This window comes from Oryzias latipes, chromosome 17 (genome assembly GCF_053564925.1).
Source record: "Oryzias latipes strain Hd-rR chromosome 17, Olatipes_Hd-rR_3.1".
In the NCBI taxonomy this organism is placed as follows: Eukaryota; Metazoa; Chordata; class Actinopteri; order Beloniformes; family Adrianichthyidae; genus Oryzias; species Oryzias latipes.
Window position 1 is genome coordinate 26,704,352 of NC_136253.1, and position 15,265 is coordinate 26,719,616.

General features: G+C 46.3%; 2 protein-coding genes across 8 annotated transcripts in view; one reads left to right on the forward strand and one right to left on the reverse strand.

Annotated features, from left to right (window-relative positions):
* Positions 1 to 5,553, forward strand: part of LOC105356230 (protein unc-13 homolog A) — a 30,294-nt gene extending 24,741 nt beyond the window's left edge. For 4 of the 5 annotated variants that reach the window (XM_078935680.1, XM_078935681.1, XM_078935684.1 and 1 more), the window contains 10 exons: positions 137 to 384; positions 471 to 614; positions 965 to 1,088; positions 1,588 to 1,644; positions 1,723 to 1,803; positions 1,880 to 2,027; positions 2,122 to 2,178; positions 2,363 to 2,449; positions 2,536 to 2,692; positions 2,770 to 5,553. In XM_078935680.1, the coding sequence (XP_078791806.1) occupies positions 137 to 384; positions 471 to 614; positions 965 to 1,088; positions 1,588 to 1,644; positions 1,723 to 1,803; positions 1,880 to 2,027; positions 2,122 to 2,178; positions 2,363 to 2,449; positions 2,536 to 2,692; positions 2,770 to 3,058 (1,392 nt within the window). In that variant the 3' untranslated portion in view covers positions 3,059 to 5,553. The remainder of the gene's footprint in view (positions 1 to 136; positions 385 to 470; positions 615 to 964; positions 1,089 to 1,587; positions 1,645 to 1,722; positions 1,804 to 1,879; positions 2,028 to 2,121; positions 2,179 to 2,362; positions 2,450 to 2,535; positions 2,693 to 2,769) is intronic. The other variant, XM_078935682.1, reaches the window with a different exon arrangement.
* A 738-nt stretch (positions 5,554 to 6,291) lies between these two features.
* Positions 6,292 to 14,518, reverse strand: LOC101171527 (RNA-binding protein MEX3B). 3 transcript variants are annotated; one of them, XM_078935685.1, is made up of 4 exons: positions 14,395 to 14,518; positions 12,780 to 13,351; positions 10,940 to 11,181; positions 6,292 to 10,757 (listed from the first exon to the last, which is right to left on the reverse strand). In XM_078935685.1, exons 2-4 carry the CDS (start codon positions 13,279 to 13,281, stop codon positions 9,540 to 9,542), a joined length of 1,962 nt encoding a protein of 653 aa, XP_078791811.1. In that variant the 5' UTR covers positions 13,282 to 13,351; positions 14,395 to 14,518; the 3' UTR covers positions 6,292 to 9,539. The 3 variants fall into 3 exon arrangements, with proteins under 3 accessions (XP_078791811.1, XP_023821288.1, XP_023821289.1); XM_023965520.2 differs by having other exon boundaries at positions 14,183 to 14,506; XM_023965521.2 differs by having other exon boundaries at positions 13,859 to 14,419.
* Positions 14,519 to 15,265: the final 747 nt, after the last annotated feature.

The following is a 15,265-nucleotide window of genomic DNA, read 5'->3' on the forward strand; positions in this document are numbered from 1 at the left end:
CGGTAAATACCATTTTCTTATTAGCAAAACTTTGATTGTTTACATCAAAGCTGCATGTCAGTTGATTAAATTGGAAATATGTAAAAAGACAAAACATTCAAGACTGTGTGTGACGGGTTTTGCTTTCCTTCCTCAGCCATGCATCATAATCAATAACATCCAGCAGCTCAGGGTTCAGCTGGAGAAGATGTTTGAGGCGATGGGGGGCAAAAATGTACGTCTCCCTTATGGCTTTTTATCGATTTTACTTTCATATGTCAAGGTTTTGATACCTAATGCGTCATTTTTGTCTCAGCTCAACGTTGAGGCCAGTGACTTCCTGAAGGAACTCCAGAACAAACTCAACAGCGTCATGGATGACCTCAGCCGCATCTTTGCCGTCAGGTTTCTGCTGATTCTGCCTGGATCTATTTTTTCGTTCTGATGATAAGCATTTGTGCTCAGGTTGTTCCTCCTGTTTGCTGTTAAAGTTTCCAGCCTCAGATCGAGGATAACGTCAGGCAGATGGGAGATATCCTTGCTCAGGTGAAAGGTCAGACCGTCCCTGCAAACGGCAGCGTTGTGCAGGAGGCCGACAACGTGCTCCAACCAATCATGGACTTCCTGGACAGCAAGTATGAATAAAAACATGTGGAATGATCAGAATCTTTTCAGCATTTTTGAGTAACCCTTGTGCTATCCTAGGCACTTTAACATTGGGAGTTGGGTCATTTAGACCCACTAGACTGTGCTTTAAACCTTTTTTCTTCAATGATTTGTGATCTTCACTGGTGTCCATGGATTACATGAAATCCTCTCCACCTTTATCCACCTTTATCGTGGTAGGGAGAACACGTCAATGTAAGGGTGGGGTCATCTAAGATAGCACAAGGGTTAATAATGTCTGTCACGAGTTTCTCTACAAAACAACGTTGGCATTAAATAAGTCCATGTCTTTCTGTTTGTGTGTGTTGTTGTTTTCCAGCTTGTCATTATTTGCAAAGATCTGTGAGAAGACCGTTCTGAAACGAGTCCTGAAGGAGCTGTGGAAACTGGTGATGAACACCATGGAAAAAACCATTGTTCTTCCAACGCTCACCGACCAAACGGTAGGTTCAAACAGAGAAAAACCCGCATTTTGTCCTTCTACTTCTAGTCTAGCTCAGTATTCTACACAACCACAGGTTAACTGGTTTGTCCTGCCATCTCCCTCCTCTTGTTCTGCTTCTCTTAGGTTATTGTAAGTATTTGTTTGTGGCCTTTAACAGCATGAAGAAGCACAGGACCTCACCCTCACCTCCTGCAGCCTTTCTCACATTTCCCTCCCTGTGCATCACAGCCTGATTAAAGCTGCAGCCTTGTGCTCCATAAGTAGCTTTGATTTCCCAGGAGCACTTGCAATACTGAGTGAGCTATTAACTAAAACACAGAAACCTCAGTCCTGTCCTAAATCAACCCCAGAGACTAAACTGGTTCACATATTTTCACTTGAATCACTACTCAGCTGAACGGAAATGAAGCCCTCTTTACCTCCATCCCTCCTCTGTCACCTCGCCAGCATGGCTACTAGTTTCCCTCCCTGCTGATCTGAGCGTCTCTCTTTGACAGGGCACACAGATGATCTTCAACGCCGCTAAAGACCTCGGTCAGCTCTCCAAGCTCAAGGTGATGAAGCCTTCTGACACACAAACACATTTGACATATAGATTTGTAACATCTGTGGTTTTGGGTTTGCTCTCCCAGGAGCACATGGGCCGCGAGGAGGCCAAAGCTCTGACTCCTAAGCAGTGTGCAGTCATCGAGCTTGCACTGGATACTATTAAGGTAGGAGGAGGTCAGAACCAGGATCTAGATCCATCGTAATTCTGTGTGCGCTCAGTGATGTGCGTCCTTTGTGCAGCAATACTTCCACGCGGGTGGGGTTGGCCTGAAGAAGACCTTCTTGGAAAAGAGTCCAGATCTGCAGTCTCTGCGCTACGCCCTGTCTCTGTACACGCAGGCCACCGACAAGCTCATCAGGAAGTTTATCCTCTCGCAGCACGTTCAGGGTACGAACGGTTATGGGATTGAGTGGTTCAGATGGATTAGGATTCAGATCCTTTTTAGAAAAAAAACCCTTCATTCAAATGTTCTCCTCTTTAGTCCACGGAGGGAAAGGGATCAGGTATACGGCAAATGAAGACACCCCACCAGAGAAAGGTACATGTCCCACACCACTGTGACAGAGAAAACACTCGAAGTGACAGAGGTCAGCAATCTAGAAGAACTGGAGATCATGAGGATGTTCCCACTGCTTCTCCTAGAATCTCTCAAATGAAAACCACATTCCTGTGTTTTCTTCATTGTCAGTAAATCGTAGCCTCTAACTCTGAGTGTCTTGCAGCCTCTGGAGTGGACTCAGTCGGTGAGGTGGTCATGAACGTGGACATTCTACCCCAACCAAACGGAGAGCACAAGATCAATGTGAAAGGTAGCAACCCGGCATGGACTGCGGTCTGCTGTTTCCTGCTTTTTTGCTTTCGTCTTGCTTTTCATTTCTGCTTTCGTTCCATCCAGTCGTGGCTGCTAATGACCTGAAATGGAAAGCGCAGGGCTTCCGGCCTTTTGTGGAGGTCTACATCATCGGTCCTCATCTCAGCGACAAAAAAAGGAAATTTGCCACCAAGTCCAAGAACAACAGCTGGTCTCCAAAGTTCAACGAAAGCGTTCAATAGTTAGTATCCAGTTTCTTATCTGTGGCTAAAAGTTTGAACTTACGTTTTTAAAAAGCTGTCTTCTGTCTGGTTTCAGCTCTCTGGGCGCTGAGGCGGGTCCAGAGAGCTACGAGCTGCAGGTGTGCGTGAAGGACTACTGCTTTGCCAGGGAGGACCGCACCGTGGGCATGGCGGTGCTGCAGGTGAAGGACATCGCCAACAAAGCCAGCGTCACCTGCTGGCTGCCGCTGGGCCGGCGGGTCCACATGGACGAGACGGGCCTGACGGTGCTGCGCATCCTCTCCCAGCGCAACAACGACGACGTGGCCAAAGAGTTCGTCAAGCTCAAGTCCGACCAGCGCTCTGCGGAAGAGGGCCGCAGCTGAGCGAGCGGCCGGCGAGCACATTTTAACAGCAGGCAGACGCGGCGTGACCACGCTTCATCCACGACCACGTGCAGTATACAAGCACACATGTAACATACCCTACTGTACATTTGACTGCAGACATTATGCAACATTTACATTGCAATGTTATCAATGCAAACATAGGGCAGATATATTTATTTTATTTATAAAAGATTTGAGTTCACTTTAGTTCTGCCCCCCCCTCATTCCTGACTCACTGCTCTGATAAAGGCAGCTCACCGGTGGCGTGACGGAGCGCGGGTCACCAGGTGAGCCGTCTGACAACGACCACTTTGCACTTTTGCCTCTTTGGTCTGCATGGGAGCAGTCCTGGCCTAGCTCTATCTGTTAGTCTGTCAGTCCCCCCCCCCATCCCTGCTGTTTGCTCCTCCAGCTCTTCTCATGGCGTGTACCACAAACTCTAAATCTACTTCCTGTCGGTCAGAAGATCCAAAAGAATCCCTGGACCTGTGCTGTCCCGTTCTCCCACGTCCTGCATGTCGACCCCCCAGGAACACTGTGATTCCCTTTGCTGTAACCATAGTAACCGTTCCAACCCACACAAAGGACGGGCGCCTTTTAATGTTCAATCCGTGTGAGGGGCGGTTACACAACGTGGTGACGGTGAGGCTTTCTGACGGCGGATCACGTCTGAGTGCGACGCTTTCATGGAGGAAAGACATTGAATCACACGGAGCAATATCCCCACCACCAACACCACCACCACCACCACCACCACTCTCTCACACCCCGCACAGTGATTTGAAAAAAGGGCTACCGGGATCAGCAGGCTGGGATGTCCCCTCGCGCACTAACACGCCGCTTTTGTTGGCGGCTCCGCCCGCCCTGCCATAGGAATCGCACCACAGACCCAGAAAGTGAGGACTCTTGACCATCAGCTCACTGTAACAGCCTCCAGTCGCCTGCACATGTATATAAACCCATCTATGAAGGCAATAGCGGTTTGTTTGTGTTCACTGTAAACAAACCCTCTCAACACTGCTGTGTCTTTTTGTCAATGTGTACATGCATGTGTGTGAACGTGCGTACTGATCTTTACACAAAATCAATGTGCTCTTAGATCGTGAGCAATACCTACACACCCCCAAACCCATGCGCTGGTCGTATAACACCACAGGAGCAACAAGCGCCACCTCCAGACCCAGGGAGCGGGAAACTTCTCATCATATCCACGTCATTCCGGGACTCATAGATTCCCATTCCTGTTGGAAGTGTGTGTTTGTTTCCTCACGTCTTTTGGATGAGAGAAGAAAGAGATATTTGCCTTCAGTAGGACCAAATGTGAAAGAACCAGAGTTCATGTTTGTGTTTTTCAAAGAACGAAGCCATCAGAGTCACCGCCAAGCATTTTGTTTTTGGAGACTGATAAAGAGGTTTATCAATCCTGCAGACAGAGGAGCAGACTCGCCATAAACGCTGCTCGTCTGGAGGAAGTCAGCGACTTTGACTGTGCACTGCAGCTACCCTGCATCGGCCTATTACTTGTCTTTACTTAGCGCTGCTGAAACGACCAAAAAGAAATCTCTGAATGTTTGTTTTTCTTTCTCAGCAGAGCCGTCTGTCTCATCTGAAGGAACGCCTTGACCGACTTCTGCCTTTGATTTAGACCCCCTTCATTTACAAAGTCCAACATGTTGATCCAAATTCTTGATTTTTTTTTTTTTGTCTGAATCTTTGGTCAAATCGAAAGGGGAGCTCCACTGATTTTGAACCACTAAAGTGTGTTTTTGAACAGGACAAACCTTCACTCAGGTTTATGTTGGTTATTAGATTCTATAGTGAAGCTGAATGGTCAGAGCTGTCGTCCCTGCTCGCTGCTATCGACCCCTTCCCACAAAGACCAGCATCAAACACCATCTGAGCAATATCGAAGAACACACGGTCTCTTTAGTTTCTGCTGCATCCGTTTTGGAAACTTTATTGAAACAAATCCAAGAGACGGACAAAGTTACAGAAGTGATGAGAAATCAGTGGCGCGCTCCTTTTACAGTCTGTTTCCATGTGTTGTGCCACATCAGGACAAGACGTTACAAGTCAGGATGTGGCTGAAAAAGCAACAAGAGAGTAAACGGATCGTCTAGTTTTGGGCTCCATAGCTGCCTGCTTCACATGTGTGAGAACACACGCTGACACACACACACACAAACCGATAACACGTTTCTGCTCAAGCACAAGAAGAAGACGACACACATGCATGCATCCATGCATGCCGACACAACTCTGTGGAGACCAATGATGCCCACCCTGTGAATAGAATCAACTACAATTGCATGATGGGAAACTTAATTGTGCCAGCACGTTGTATCGTTGATGTTACCTTCTTATTTGACCTGTTTTTACGTTCCAGATGTACGTACCGACGACGCACCAGTGTTTTTGTTTTTCCAAAAAAAATGTGTAACAATCTGAATGTAGTGTGAACACAGAACTCGCATGAGAGAAATTTTTTCTACTGAGGAAGTTTGTAATTTGTTTCTTAGCATTATTGTTCTTTCATGAGGATGGATTAGAGCTGGAATGCAGCCCGATTGTGATCTGCTTCCTATTAAAAAAAACAAAAAAAATTGTGTCCCAACCTACATGTACGTCTCACTGAGGATCAAATGCCTGGTTTGACCGAAAGCTGAGCAAAACAATTATCATTCTAAACTGCATGTAAAGCCGACTAGATGGGATTTAAAATGTTCATTTTTGCAGCAGATAGAACCCTCTCAGGGTGTAACCGACACAAACCTTCAGCTGGAAGCAACTTCCACTTCACTGAACGCTGGGCCTGTTCCCTCCATGACCTCTGAGTGGAGGGGGAAGGGAACACGTTAAACGTGCTTGACAAAAAAAGTGAAACAATTAGCATCTAAAGTGTAGCCTGCAACAACTGTCAAACCTGGAGAAATTTTTAAATACAGAAAGATTTAGGTTAACGTTTAAGCCAGCTTATGTAATCAAATCATCTACCTTTTCATATAGATATAGATATATATAAAATGAATACATTTACATTTGAACGTGTTCAAAACAACTCATGTTGAATCTCATTTGAAAACATTTAATTATAAGATTATTTTTTAGTGCGAATTTTACAATATTGTTCAGACTGTGGATCCTCTCTGCTGCCACCTGTTGGTGAAAATACAACACTTCTAGTCCAGCACTCATTTCTATTCTAATAAAAACACCAGACACAGGCTCTATTTTTACAGTAAAAAAATGAAACCAAAAAACAAGACTTTATTAAAGAAGCATAAAAAATAAAACTCTTGATACATTTCTCATAACCGTCAAGTCAGCTCAAATTATACGATTATACAATTTTTCCGGCTCACGGTTAAAAGGTCCATAAACTTTCAAATAAAATATATTTCAATTTTAAAATTTCTTCAATAATTTTCTCATTTTGTTATAAATTGCCTATATGTAGTACACAGGAAATAAAGAAACTAAAAAAGTAAAATAAAAATAAATTTGAAGTAATAAAAAGGGTCACATTATTGTCTGGGATATTTAGGTAAGCAAATAAATCGTATAAAATAAAATGTGTAAAAAGTTTTTTTTTCCCATCTTAAAAATTATTAACTAATGCCGTGTGGCTCGAAGACATGCAGATGATTAACTTACAAATAATGATACATGTTCTTTAGAAACTACACATAACTTCAATTAAGTAATTTTTGCCTTAGAAAACAAGATCCCATTGATTGTATCCGGGTTTCTATATACACACACACAGGTTAGGTCTGAAACCTAGTTTGCTGACGTTTTACATTTTGGTTCTCCGTACAAAGAATTAAAGCAAAAATATGAGAGCGGAGGCTTGAGGGGAGTCTTTCACCCCTTCCTGGCGTGGCTCTCTTAGCATTTCCCCCCCTTTAATCACAAAAAAGGTCAGAGGTCACTGACTAGCATGCCTCAGGAAACCCTGTTTTCAAACCTTTATAAAGGAATCGAGGGGGAGGGGGGGATACAACTGGCAAAAAAAAAAAAAAAATTAGCAGTCGATCTGGAAAAAAATAAAAACTGTACCTTTTTAACAATTAAAACTACTGTACATGAACCCTAACATTCTCTTATGGCCAGAAACATCCTGAGCAGGATTTACATCAGACCAGTCTGGCAGAAGTACAACACGTTAAAGGAGGGCTTCGAGGACGGGCCCCCACCAGACTCACGCAACAGTCATCACAGGTCTGTTCAGGTCACAGCCCCGCATCTGTTCTGAGTGAGACGGAGGAAACAAGAGGAGAAGGGGGGGGGGGGGGGGGGGGGTTGTGCTGTCAGGTCTACAGTGCACTGGAGATGTTTGTCTGAGATCCAAATGGCCTCCCCCATAATGACAGGGTTTGTTCTTCTGAGATTCAGTAAGGACTTGCACTAAAGCACCATGGACTGGTCTTCACAAAGACAACCAGTTCAGCCCCCCTCCTGCAGTAGATTCTATTTTTCCTACTCCGGGGAGGGGGGGCTCCTGTTATTGTTCTTTAAGTAACAAACAGTCAAAACAGCAAATAAATTCAATATTATACTAAACAAAGCACCAAAAGCACAACAGCAACGGCCCAATTCTTTACTCAGAGGGCTACCATTCATTCCATAATATTAAACCCTGCAGATCTGTCACAACGTCCAGGGAGGGAGGGGGGGTGTGCATTGTCCTACACACTGACGGGATCTAGATGTAATGACTGTGTAGGGAGGGACAGCTGGAAAAATAATCAGTAAGCAAAAAACATTCTGCAGCTGCTGGGATTGGAACACAAAAGTGTCTGGAAGCCCTGGATGACCTAGCTACTAGCTGCCATTAAGGATACGATGATTCTTCCTCGTGTGTGAGCCTGAAAACGTGTGTGTGTGTGTGTATGTGCGGTCAGAGGAAGCCCTTGAGAATCAGGTGTGTGGTTTTGAATTCAGTCGTCATGGCTTGTCTGCTTCTACAGGAGCTCCTTCCTCGTATGTTCAAAAGGGCCACCAACGGCGAGCGCCACACCGCCGTCGCTCTCCTCACCTTAACACTTTACGAAACAGTTACTGCAAACTCACATCGAACCGAAAACAAACAAACGAGCTAACACAGAACAGGATGAACCCTGCCTCGGTAATGCTATGACACACAGAACCGATTTTTAAACTAGCGAACACGCGGCGCTTTACGGGAACAACAGTGTGTCATCTGAGAGCGCCCAACAGCTTTGCTGCGACAAGGTGGAAGACCAAACAGAAACGGTAAGAGCTGCTTTTTTTTGTTTTTGTTTTTTCCTTTTTTTTTTCCTTTTTAGAGGGGCTGGGGGTTACAGTGTAGAAGAAAAAAAAAATAATACCTAGCCCCTTTGGTTTTTTGGAGGAGCGCTTTTTCTCCTCCATCGTTCTGGACGCAACATTCTGGTGGGACAGCCGAGAGTCCCACTGATCAAAAATAAAAACACTAAAACAAGCCGATTTGGGTGTAACAGACAAAATAAAGTTCTAGTGTGGATGGATCGGAGTAAAGGACAGAAACCAAACGCCTCTCGTGGTCGTGACACACTGCCGCTCAGGAGTGGGCATCGTTCTCACACACACAAACGCACACACACACTGAACAGAGATGTACAGGGATTGTCACACAGCCCAAACATACAACCGGACCAAACGTCTTGGTCCATCAACGTCACGTCTCACATCATAAAGGAGCAATACACTCATCCAAACCACGTGTTTCTGAATCGTTTTGCTTAGTTACCCATGGCTAAATTTTTATGTGGCAACAAAACAGGAATTCATCCTCAAGAGGTCCCTTGAGTGTAGTGTTCAGCCTAACAACCGTTAAAAACAAAAAAATACAAAGAGTTTGGAGAGGAAGGAGGATCTTTCCACTTCTGTCAGGAACAACGGCATGAGTGAGTGAGCTCGGGAGAAAAAAAGACTCGCTGGAACCGTTTACGGTGAGGACGTTTCAAATTAGGAGTAGAAAAGTGCAGGCCTCGTTTGACAGCTTCATCCAAAAATATCTGCTAAATACAAAAGTGTCAAACGGAAAGGCTGTGAGAGAGAAAGCAGGCAGAAATCTGAAGAAGCCAGAATGAAGACGTGTGGAGACGGACCGGCAGCCTGCGGAGCGGAGCGGGCCGGTCCGGGACAAAATGAAGGCCTGAAGAGAGATAAGACACTAGTTTCCTTCCATATGTTCACCGCCGAGAGACTGTCTGAGCCCCCGCCGCCCAGTTTCATTCACGTTCCTCTGAAAATAAATCATTGTCATTATTATTATTGACAGTTAACAATATATCAGCATCCGTATATTATCATCTCTATTAATGCATTTACTATGGTCCATCGAGTGTGAAGGTTTTTAGTGTGAATCCTTCCATTGTGTCCACCACAGCTGGTGGCCCACTCAACTACCCTTCCTGCCCCCCACGTGTCCACAAACCCTCATTTTTAATCCCCCGCCTAATTGCCACGGGCATTAGGAGAAGATGCGGATGCACTGTGTGGTGGGGGTGTGACAGACGGGGCATTCGGGTTCAGCAGACTGGCAGATCTGCCCGGCACACTCCATGCAGAACAGGTTGTGGCCGCATGGCACCAGGGCCGCCGTCACCTCGCTCTCAAAACACACAAAGCAGTCCCTGTTGAGCGCCGGGCCCACGCCGACCAGGCCCGCGACCCCGGGGCCGGAACCGCCTTTGAGGCGGCTCAGCATCCCGGAGCTGAGGCCCCCGCTGCTGCCACCTCCTTCAGAGTCAGTGGGGGAGCCACCGGGCAGGGAAGAGGCCGAGCAGGAGGAGTAGCCAGTCGATGAGCCGCCGGAGCTGGAGCTGGAGGCTCCAGAGAAGGAACCCCCGCCGGTGCTGCCGGACTGCAGCCAGGAGAGAGTGCTGAGGGGGTCGCTTTGGGCGCGGCGGGCCAGCGGGTGATCCAGAGGGCCCACAACGGTATCCTGAGGCAGAGTTGGAGACAATCTTGGAGTGATGGCGCCTCCGCTGAGGCCGCTGCTGTTGCGGCGTAGGGGTTGCGGCTGGGAGGAGCCAGCTACCTTATTGCCCCCTCCACCGTTGACAAAAGGTGCCCAGATGTTGGAAGCGCTGAACTCAAAGCCCAACTCATCTGAAGCTGGCAGCCCCGGGGTGGAATCTCCCCCAAATGTGAATCCACCCCCAGCACTGCTGGAGCCGGTGCTGAAAGGGCTGGTGGGGCTGCCCCCTTCGTTGGCCTTCCGGGCGGCGTTGAAGGTGTCAGAGCTTATCCCACTGTTGTGCGTGTGATATGCAACTGCAGAGGACATCTTACGGCTGGAAGAGTGGTGCATAGACACAGGGAGAGAAGGGGGCGGGGACGGCGCGGGAGGAGGCGGGGCCGGGTGGTGACTTGCCGCCCTGGACCACAAAGAAGCTCCCAGTGCTCCGCTTAAAGAGCCGAGGCCTTCTAAGCTGACATCAGTGCCGTTGGTGTGGAAGTCGTTGTCTCCTTGCAGGTCTACGAAGGTTCCAGTTCTCAGGGTGATGTGGGTCTCGATCTCCTCTCGTGCTCGGTCCACGTTCTCTGGCATCCCGGTCACCTCAAACACCGGATCTTTCTCTCTGCTTGGTGTCACAATGTAGGTGTGGGTCTGCTGCTGGATGCGCTTGATCGTTGCCCCCTTTGGTCCAACGACTAAACCGACGACTCTGTAGGGCACTCTCACCTGAATCAAGGAGAATGAGCTTCAGGAAATATGTTCCATGCTATATATATATATATATCTATATCTATCTATCTATATATAGATATATCTATATATATCTATATTTATATATATATTTATGAGCGATATGTAACAAAAATCACTCTCCTGTTATATTGAGCCAGAAAAAAAATTAGCTCTACCTGTATGGTGGTCTGTCCTGGTAGATGAGGGGGACCCGGCAGTGAGCCTCCTCCTCCAGACCCTCCAGCTTTGCAGCGGGAAGCCCGGATCATGGAGAAATGCTCCGCTGCAGACACAATTTCACGTTTGGCCATCTCCACATCCTCCCTGCGTCCCGTGACGATGAACACTGGCTCCTCCCCTCTAACGGGAGTCTTTATGTAGGTGTTTGTTTTGGCACGCAGAGCCTTGATCTTACAGCCTGCAAGAACCAAAAACAAAAAAACCATTAAGCATGCATACAAACAAACCAATCACACAACATGTAACATAAAAGTGTTCATAGAAACACATTTTGCCGACGCGTTTTCATTTAATAAATTTTTTTTTTTAAAGCAAATTGGCAGAGAATCATTTGTCAAAAAATATATAACTGCTCTTTAAGGCATAAAAACCTGAATAATTTTATTATATTTTCATACTTAGATTTAATTGTTTTCTAAATTCTTTGAGAGCTTTAGTGACAATTATTTGTCCCCCTTTATTTCCACTCACATACTACATTGTTGTAATGCATGTTTTTTTCAATTTAAATTAAAAATAAGAATCTTTGGAAATAGTTACTTTAATTTGTAAGATTTCCTAAAAAAGAAAACTGAATAATAAAACAAAACATGTTTTGTTCTTTTTAAATATAAAGAATTAGCACTGTAATAACATCCCTTCTATTTAAAATAATATAACTTTAAACGGAATTTATATAACATGAAACTGTTCTTAATAAATGCTTTATTTAAATGTTAAAAGACAACAAGCATGCCCTTTAGTTTAACATAAATAAATGTTAGTTAAAACTGGGTTTTCTGTAAACAGATTTTGATCTTCAGTGCGCATGCCCGGATTTGCTTATCGGGAGCCAACGTTGTTGTCGCAAAAGCGGGATATTTCCGTTTTGCTAGTAACCGCCGCAGCACCGACTGGAGCAGCGGCACGTATGCGGGGTATAAAAGAGGTCAGACATAAAGCAGGTGGCTGCTTCTGCTGCTGCACTGCCCGTGTCCTCTTTTGCCCCCCCGCCAGCATCCACACCGCACTGTGTCTTTAAGGGAGCACGGCTCTACCACGGCGACCAATAGCGCGCGCGGAGCGTGATGTCATTCTGGGAAGCAGAAAGCATGGCTTTTTCAAACAAAGAGAACAATGCCGTTATGCTAACGCGGCTGCGGCGTGTAAGCCCGCCGCTAAACATCACTTTACGCCTAAATTAGGGGTAGCGTTGGTTTAAAAATTCACAGAAAGAGCCGAGTGTGGTAGTAAACACGTGTAAGAACGTGGCGGGCGCGGAGTGCGAACATCGGCAGACAGCGATGGGTGCAGGGCGTAACACCGCCCAGTCCCGTATGTGTGCGGCTGCTCCGATTCAGCAGAAAATCCACGCAGAAGCCGAAAATAAACAACAACAGGCGAACACGTGTTCCAATGGCGACACTTTACGGTTCAAAACAGCCACTTTCGGGCCCACGGTCCCCGTTTCCTTTGTCTGGCGGAGGCTTCTAGACATGTCCAGACTACCGACAATCTGCTGCTTTGTCTGACCCTCTTCCACCCCTCCCCCCAATCCTTTTCATCAACTCTACGCGCTCCCCACCTTCATGTTGGCGCATAAAAACACATAAAAAATATTATTTTGAACTTTAAACCCCCCAATTTATTAACAGGGCGTACAGACAGTCAAACAACAGCAGCACACAGGTGAATAATGTCAACAGACCCCCCCCCCCCCCCCCTCTTAAAAAACAGGCACCCAAACAAAGAAACGCACATACATAATAAACACTTTCCACGCCATGATGCTCCTACCTTGCCTCCCGACTATTTCAGCCACATGTTCAGAGCTTGGTACAGGCACACATTCGGTCATGTTGACGCTCCGTTTCCTGTTGCAGAGGACGGAGGTTTGCTCCCCGTGGAGCACGGAGTGCGATCCGGCCATGTGGTACCCGCCTGATCCGTAGTACTCCGGGGATGGAGAACAGGACGACGGCGAGTCTCTGGAGCCGCCGGGGTGGTCGAGCATTTGTAGATCCACAAAGCCGCTCCCACCCACACCATTGCAGCCCTCGGAGCCCGGACCCTGGGGTGCATCCAAAGTGTCGACGAGCCCACCGCTTCCACCGCCCCCACAATCCACCTTCTCCAGAGCCATGAGTGACAGCTGGTCCAGGGCGAAGCGGAGCACCTCTTGGTGATCCTCTTCCCGGGACTCCTGGTCTGTCTCTCGGGGCAGACCAACTCCGTTGTGCTGGCTGCTGATCACCACTTCGTGGTCCATAATCTCGGGGTGGAATAAAGGGCTCGGCATAGTCTCTCTGTGGATCTCACATCAGATCAGACCGATGATGCCTAAATGTTGGGAGTGAGCTCACTCTTACCTAAAATGACAAATAAACAGAAATCAAAGTCTGCCTTTTTTTTGTTTAAAAAGAGGAAAAAGAAAAGAAAAGGTGGAGACAAAGGAGCAACATGCATGCCGGTGTTTATCTGAGCGCCTCGCTTTGTCTGTTGTTGTCTCTTGTCTGACAACTGAAGCCCTGATCCAGGATGATGACTGTTTTGCTCATTTCAACAAAGCTAAACAAAGATTTCCCAATACAGCGAGTATTGCTGTTTATTGCGTTAACTCCAGCCAATACCAAACAAACATATATAGAATATTCTTACAAAAATAAATTAAATATTTAAACATAACAGTCTTCAGGAAGAAAAGCTAGCAGCTAGCTCCACTCAGTCGGCATTGAGTCACGTTGTCGACCCCTTTGTTTGGGAGCACCGCGGCTAGCTTGCTAGCTCTGCTTTGACAGTCGAACTTGCCCTTTTTAATCAAAACGACAGCGTTGTTTTTAAAATTTTAAAAAAGCCCCAAAGCCCCGTAAACTTACTTTATTTATCCTTTAAAATCTTCTCCCCGTTAAAGCTTTGGTTCTTGAAAGAAAGACGTGAAGCGGCAAGGAAGAGCAGACCAGTGCGGTGCAGCGCTACTAGCTACCGCGTTAAGCTAACTAGCAAGCTAACTCGGGGGGGCGTTGGAGGAAAAACCGTTAAAAAGCAAAAGAGAAAAAAAGAGGACTCTGTTGTTTCTTTCTTTTTTCCTCTTTTTCCTGCCTGGGGAATCAAACCCGACTCCTATGAGCGCTGTAGAGTTTTCATCCTCCAGTTTGTCAATCAAGACCGCAGCCGCACATCCAAGACTGGGAGGGAGTTACCTTCAGTTATAAAAACAGTGATTCTCGGCTCGCTGCTGATGCCTGACCCCGCTCGGTCCGCCGCCTTTGTCTCGCCAGACGCACGCCGCTCCGTCTCCCGCACACGGCACTGACGTCACCCGCGACACAACAATGGGTTCAAAGGCCAAATGCGGCAAACAGACAACACGAGGCACTCTTTAGCTCCACCAAATACACCAATCTCTACATACTTCTTGTATTTCTTGGAAAAGTCTGATTTTTTTCTTCCCGTTTCTGCAGGTTTATGTGGAAAAGACTGCGGTCATGGCTGGGTGTGTTCTCATGATCATGGCCACCAATGAGATGCTTGGGGAGGTCCGCCAAGACCTCAGTGATGCTCCAACACCCATCATACATCTATATGTATTAAAAAGGCTAAAGTCTGTTCACATTTAACAAACCACTATTTCCCATTATGGTACACAATATACTTTAGGACGGTATAAGTTAAAACATCAAACCTCTGAAAACAACATCATCTTTTAAGCACATATGGATTATTGTAAAGAATTCCTTAAATAACAGCTCCATAAATGTTATGTTTCAGCTTTAAGATGCTGTATTTACTCATTTAGAAATGTGCACACCCTCCATTCTACAGGATTCTTAGTCCCTCCCACTACAAGGGAAGCAAGGAGGATAACACAAAAGGAGAGTAAAGATAGTAGACATACAATAGATTTTTTAATTAGTTCTAATCAAAGTCAAATTCTGAAGTCTATCACCAATCAGATGTGCAAAAATAGATTTTCCTGACATTTTAAGCACGTTAATGCATAGATACACCCCCAAAGTGTCTTTTCAGTGTTATTTGTAAATGTTTCTTTCCTTCCTTCTTAGAAAGGCCTAGAGCGCTGTACTGTTCACTGGTGCCAACCTATAACCACCAGGATCTTTCTTAGTCAAGGGCACTTCGACACATGGGCGCGCAGGGCAGGAACCAAACCTGCAATCTTCTGACCAGAGGTCGACCGCTCTTCTTCTGCATCACAGCCGCCCCCCGTCCATCTTCTGTTTTTAATAAAGCTATGGTAATAAGGCAATTTCCCTTCGGTGGGATCA

What these genes read in the sequence shown, in the direction of transcription:
- LOC101171527 (XM_078935685.1), bottom strand. Translation starts at nt 13,281, where the DNA reads ATGCCGAGCCCTTTATTCCACCCCGAGATTATGGACCACGAAGTGGTG. An exon ending in TGAAATAGTCGGGAGGCAAG is followed by an intron (nt 11,182 to 12,779) that starts GTAGGAGCATCA and finishes TGGTTCTTGCAG; the next exon opens with GCTGTAAGATCAAGGCTCTG. An exon ending in CAGGACAGACCACCATACAG is followed by an intron (nt 10,758 to 10,939) that starts GTAGAGCTAATT and finishes TCCTTGATTCAG; the next exon opens with GTGAGAGTGCCCTACAGAGT.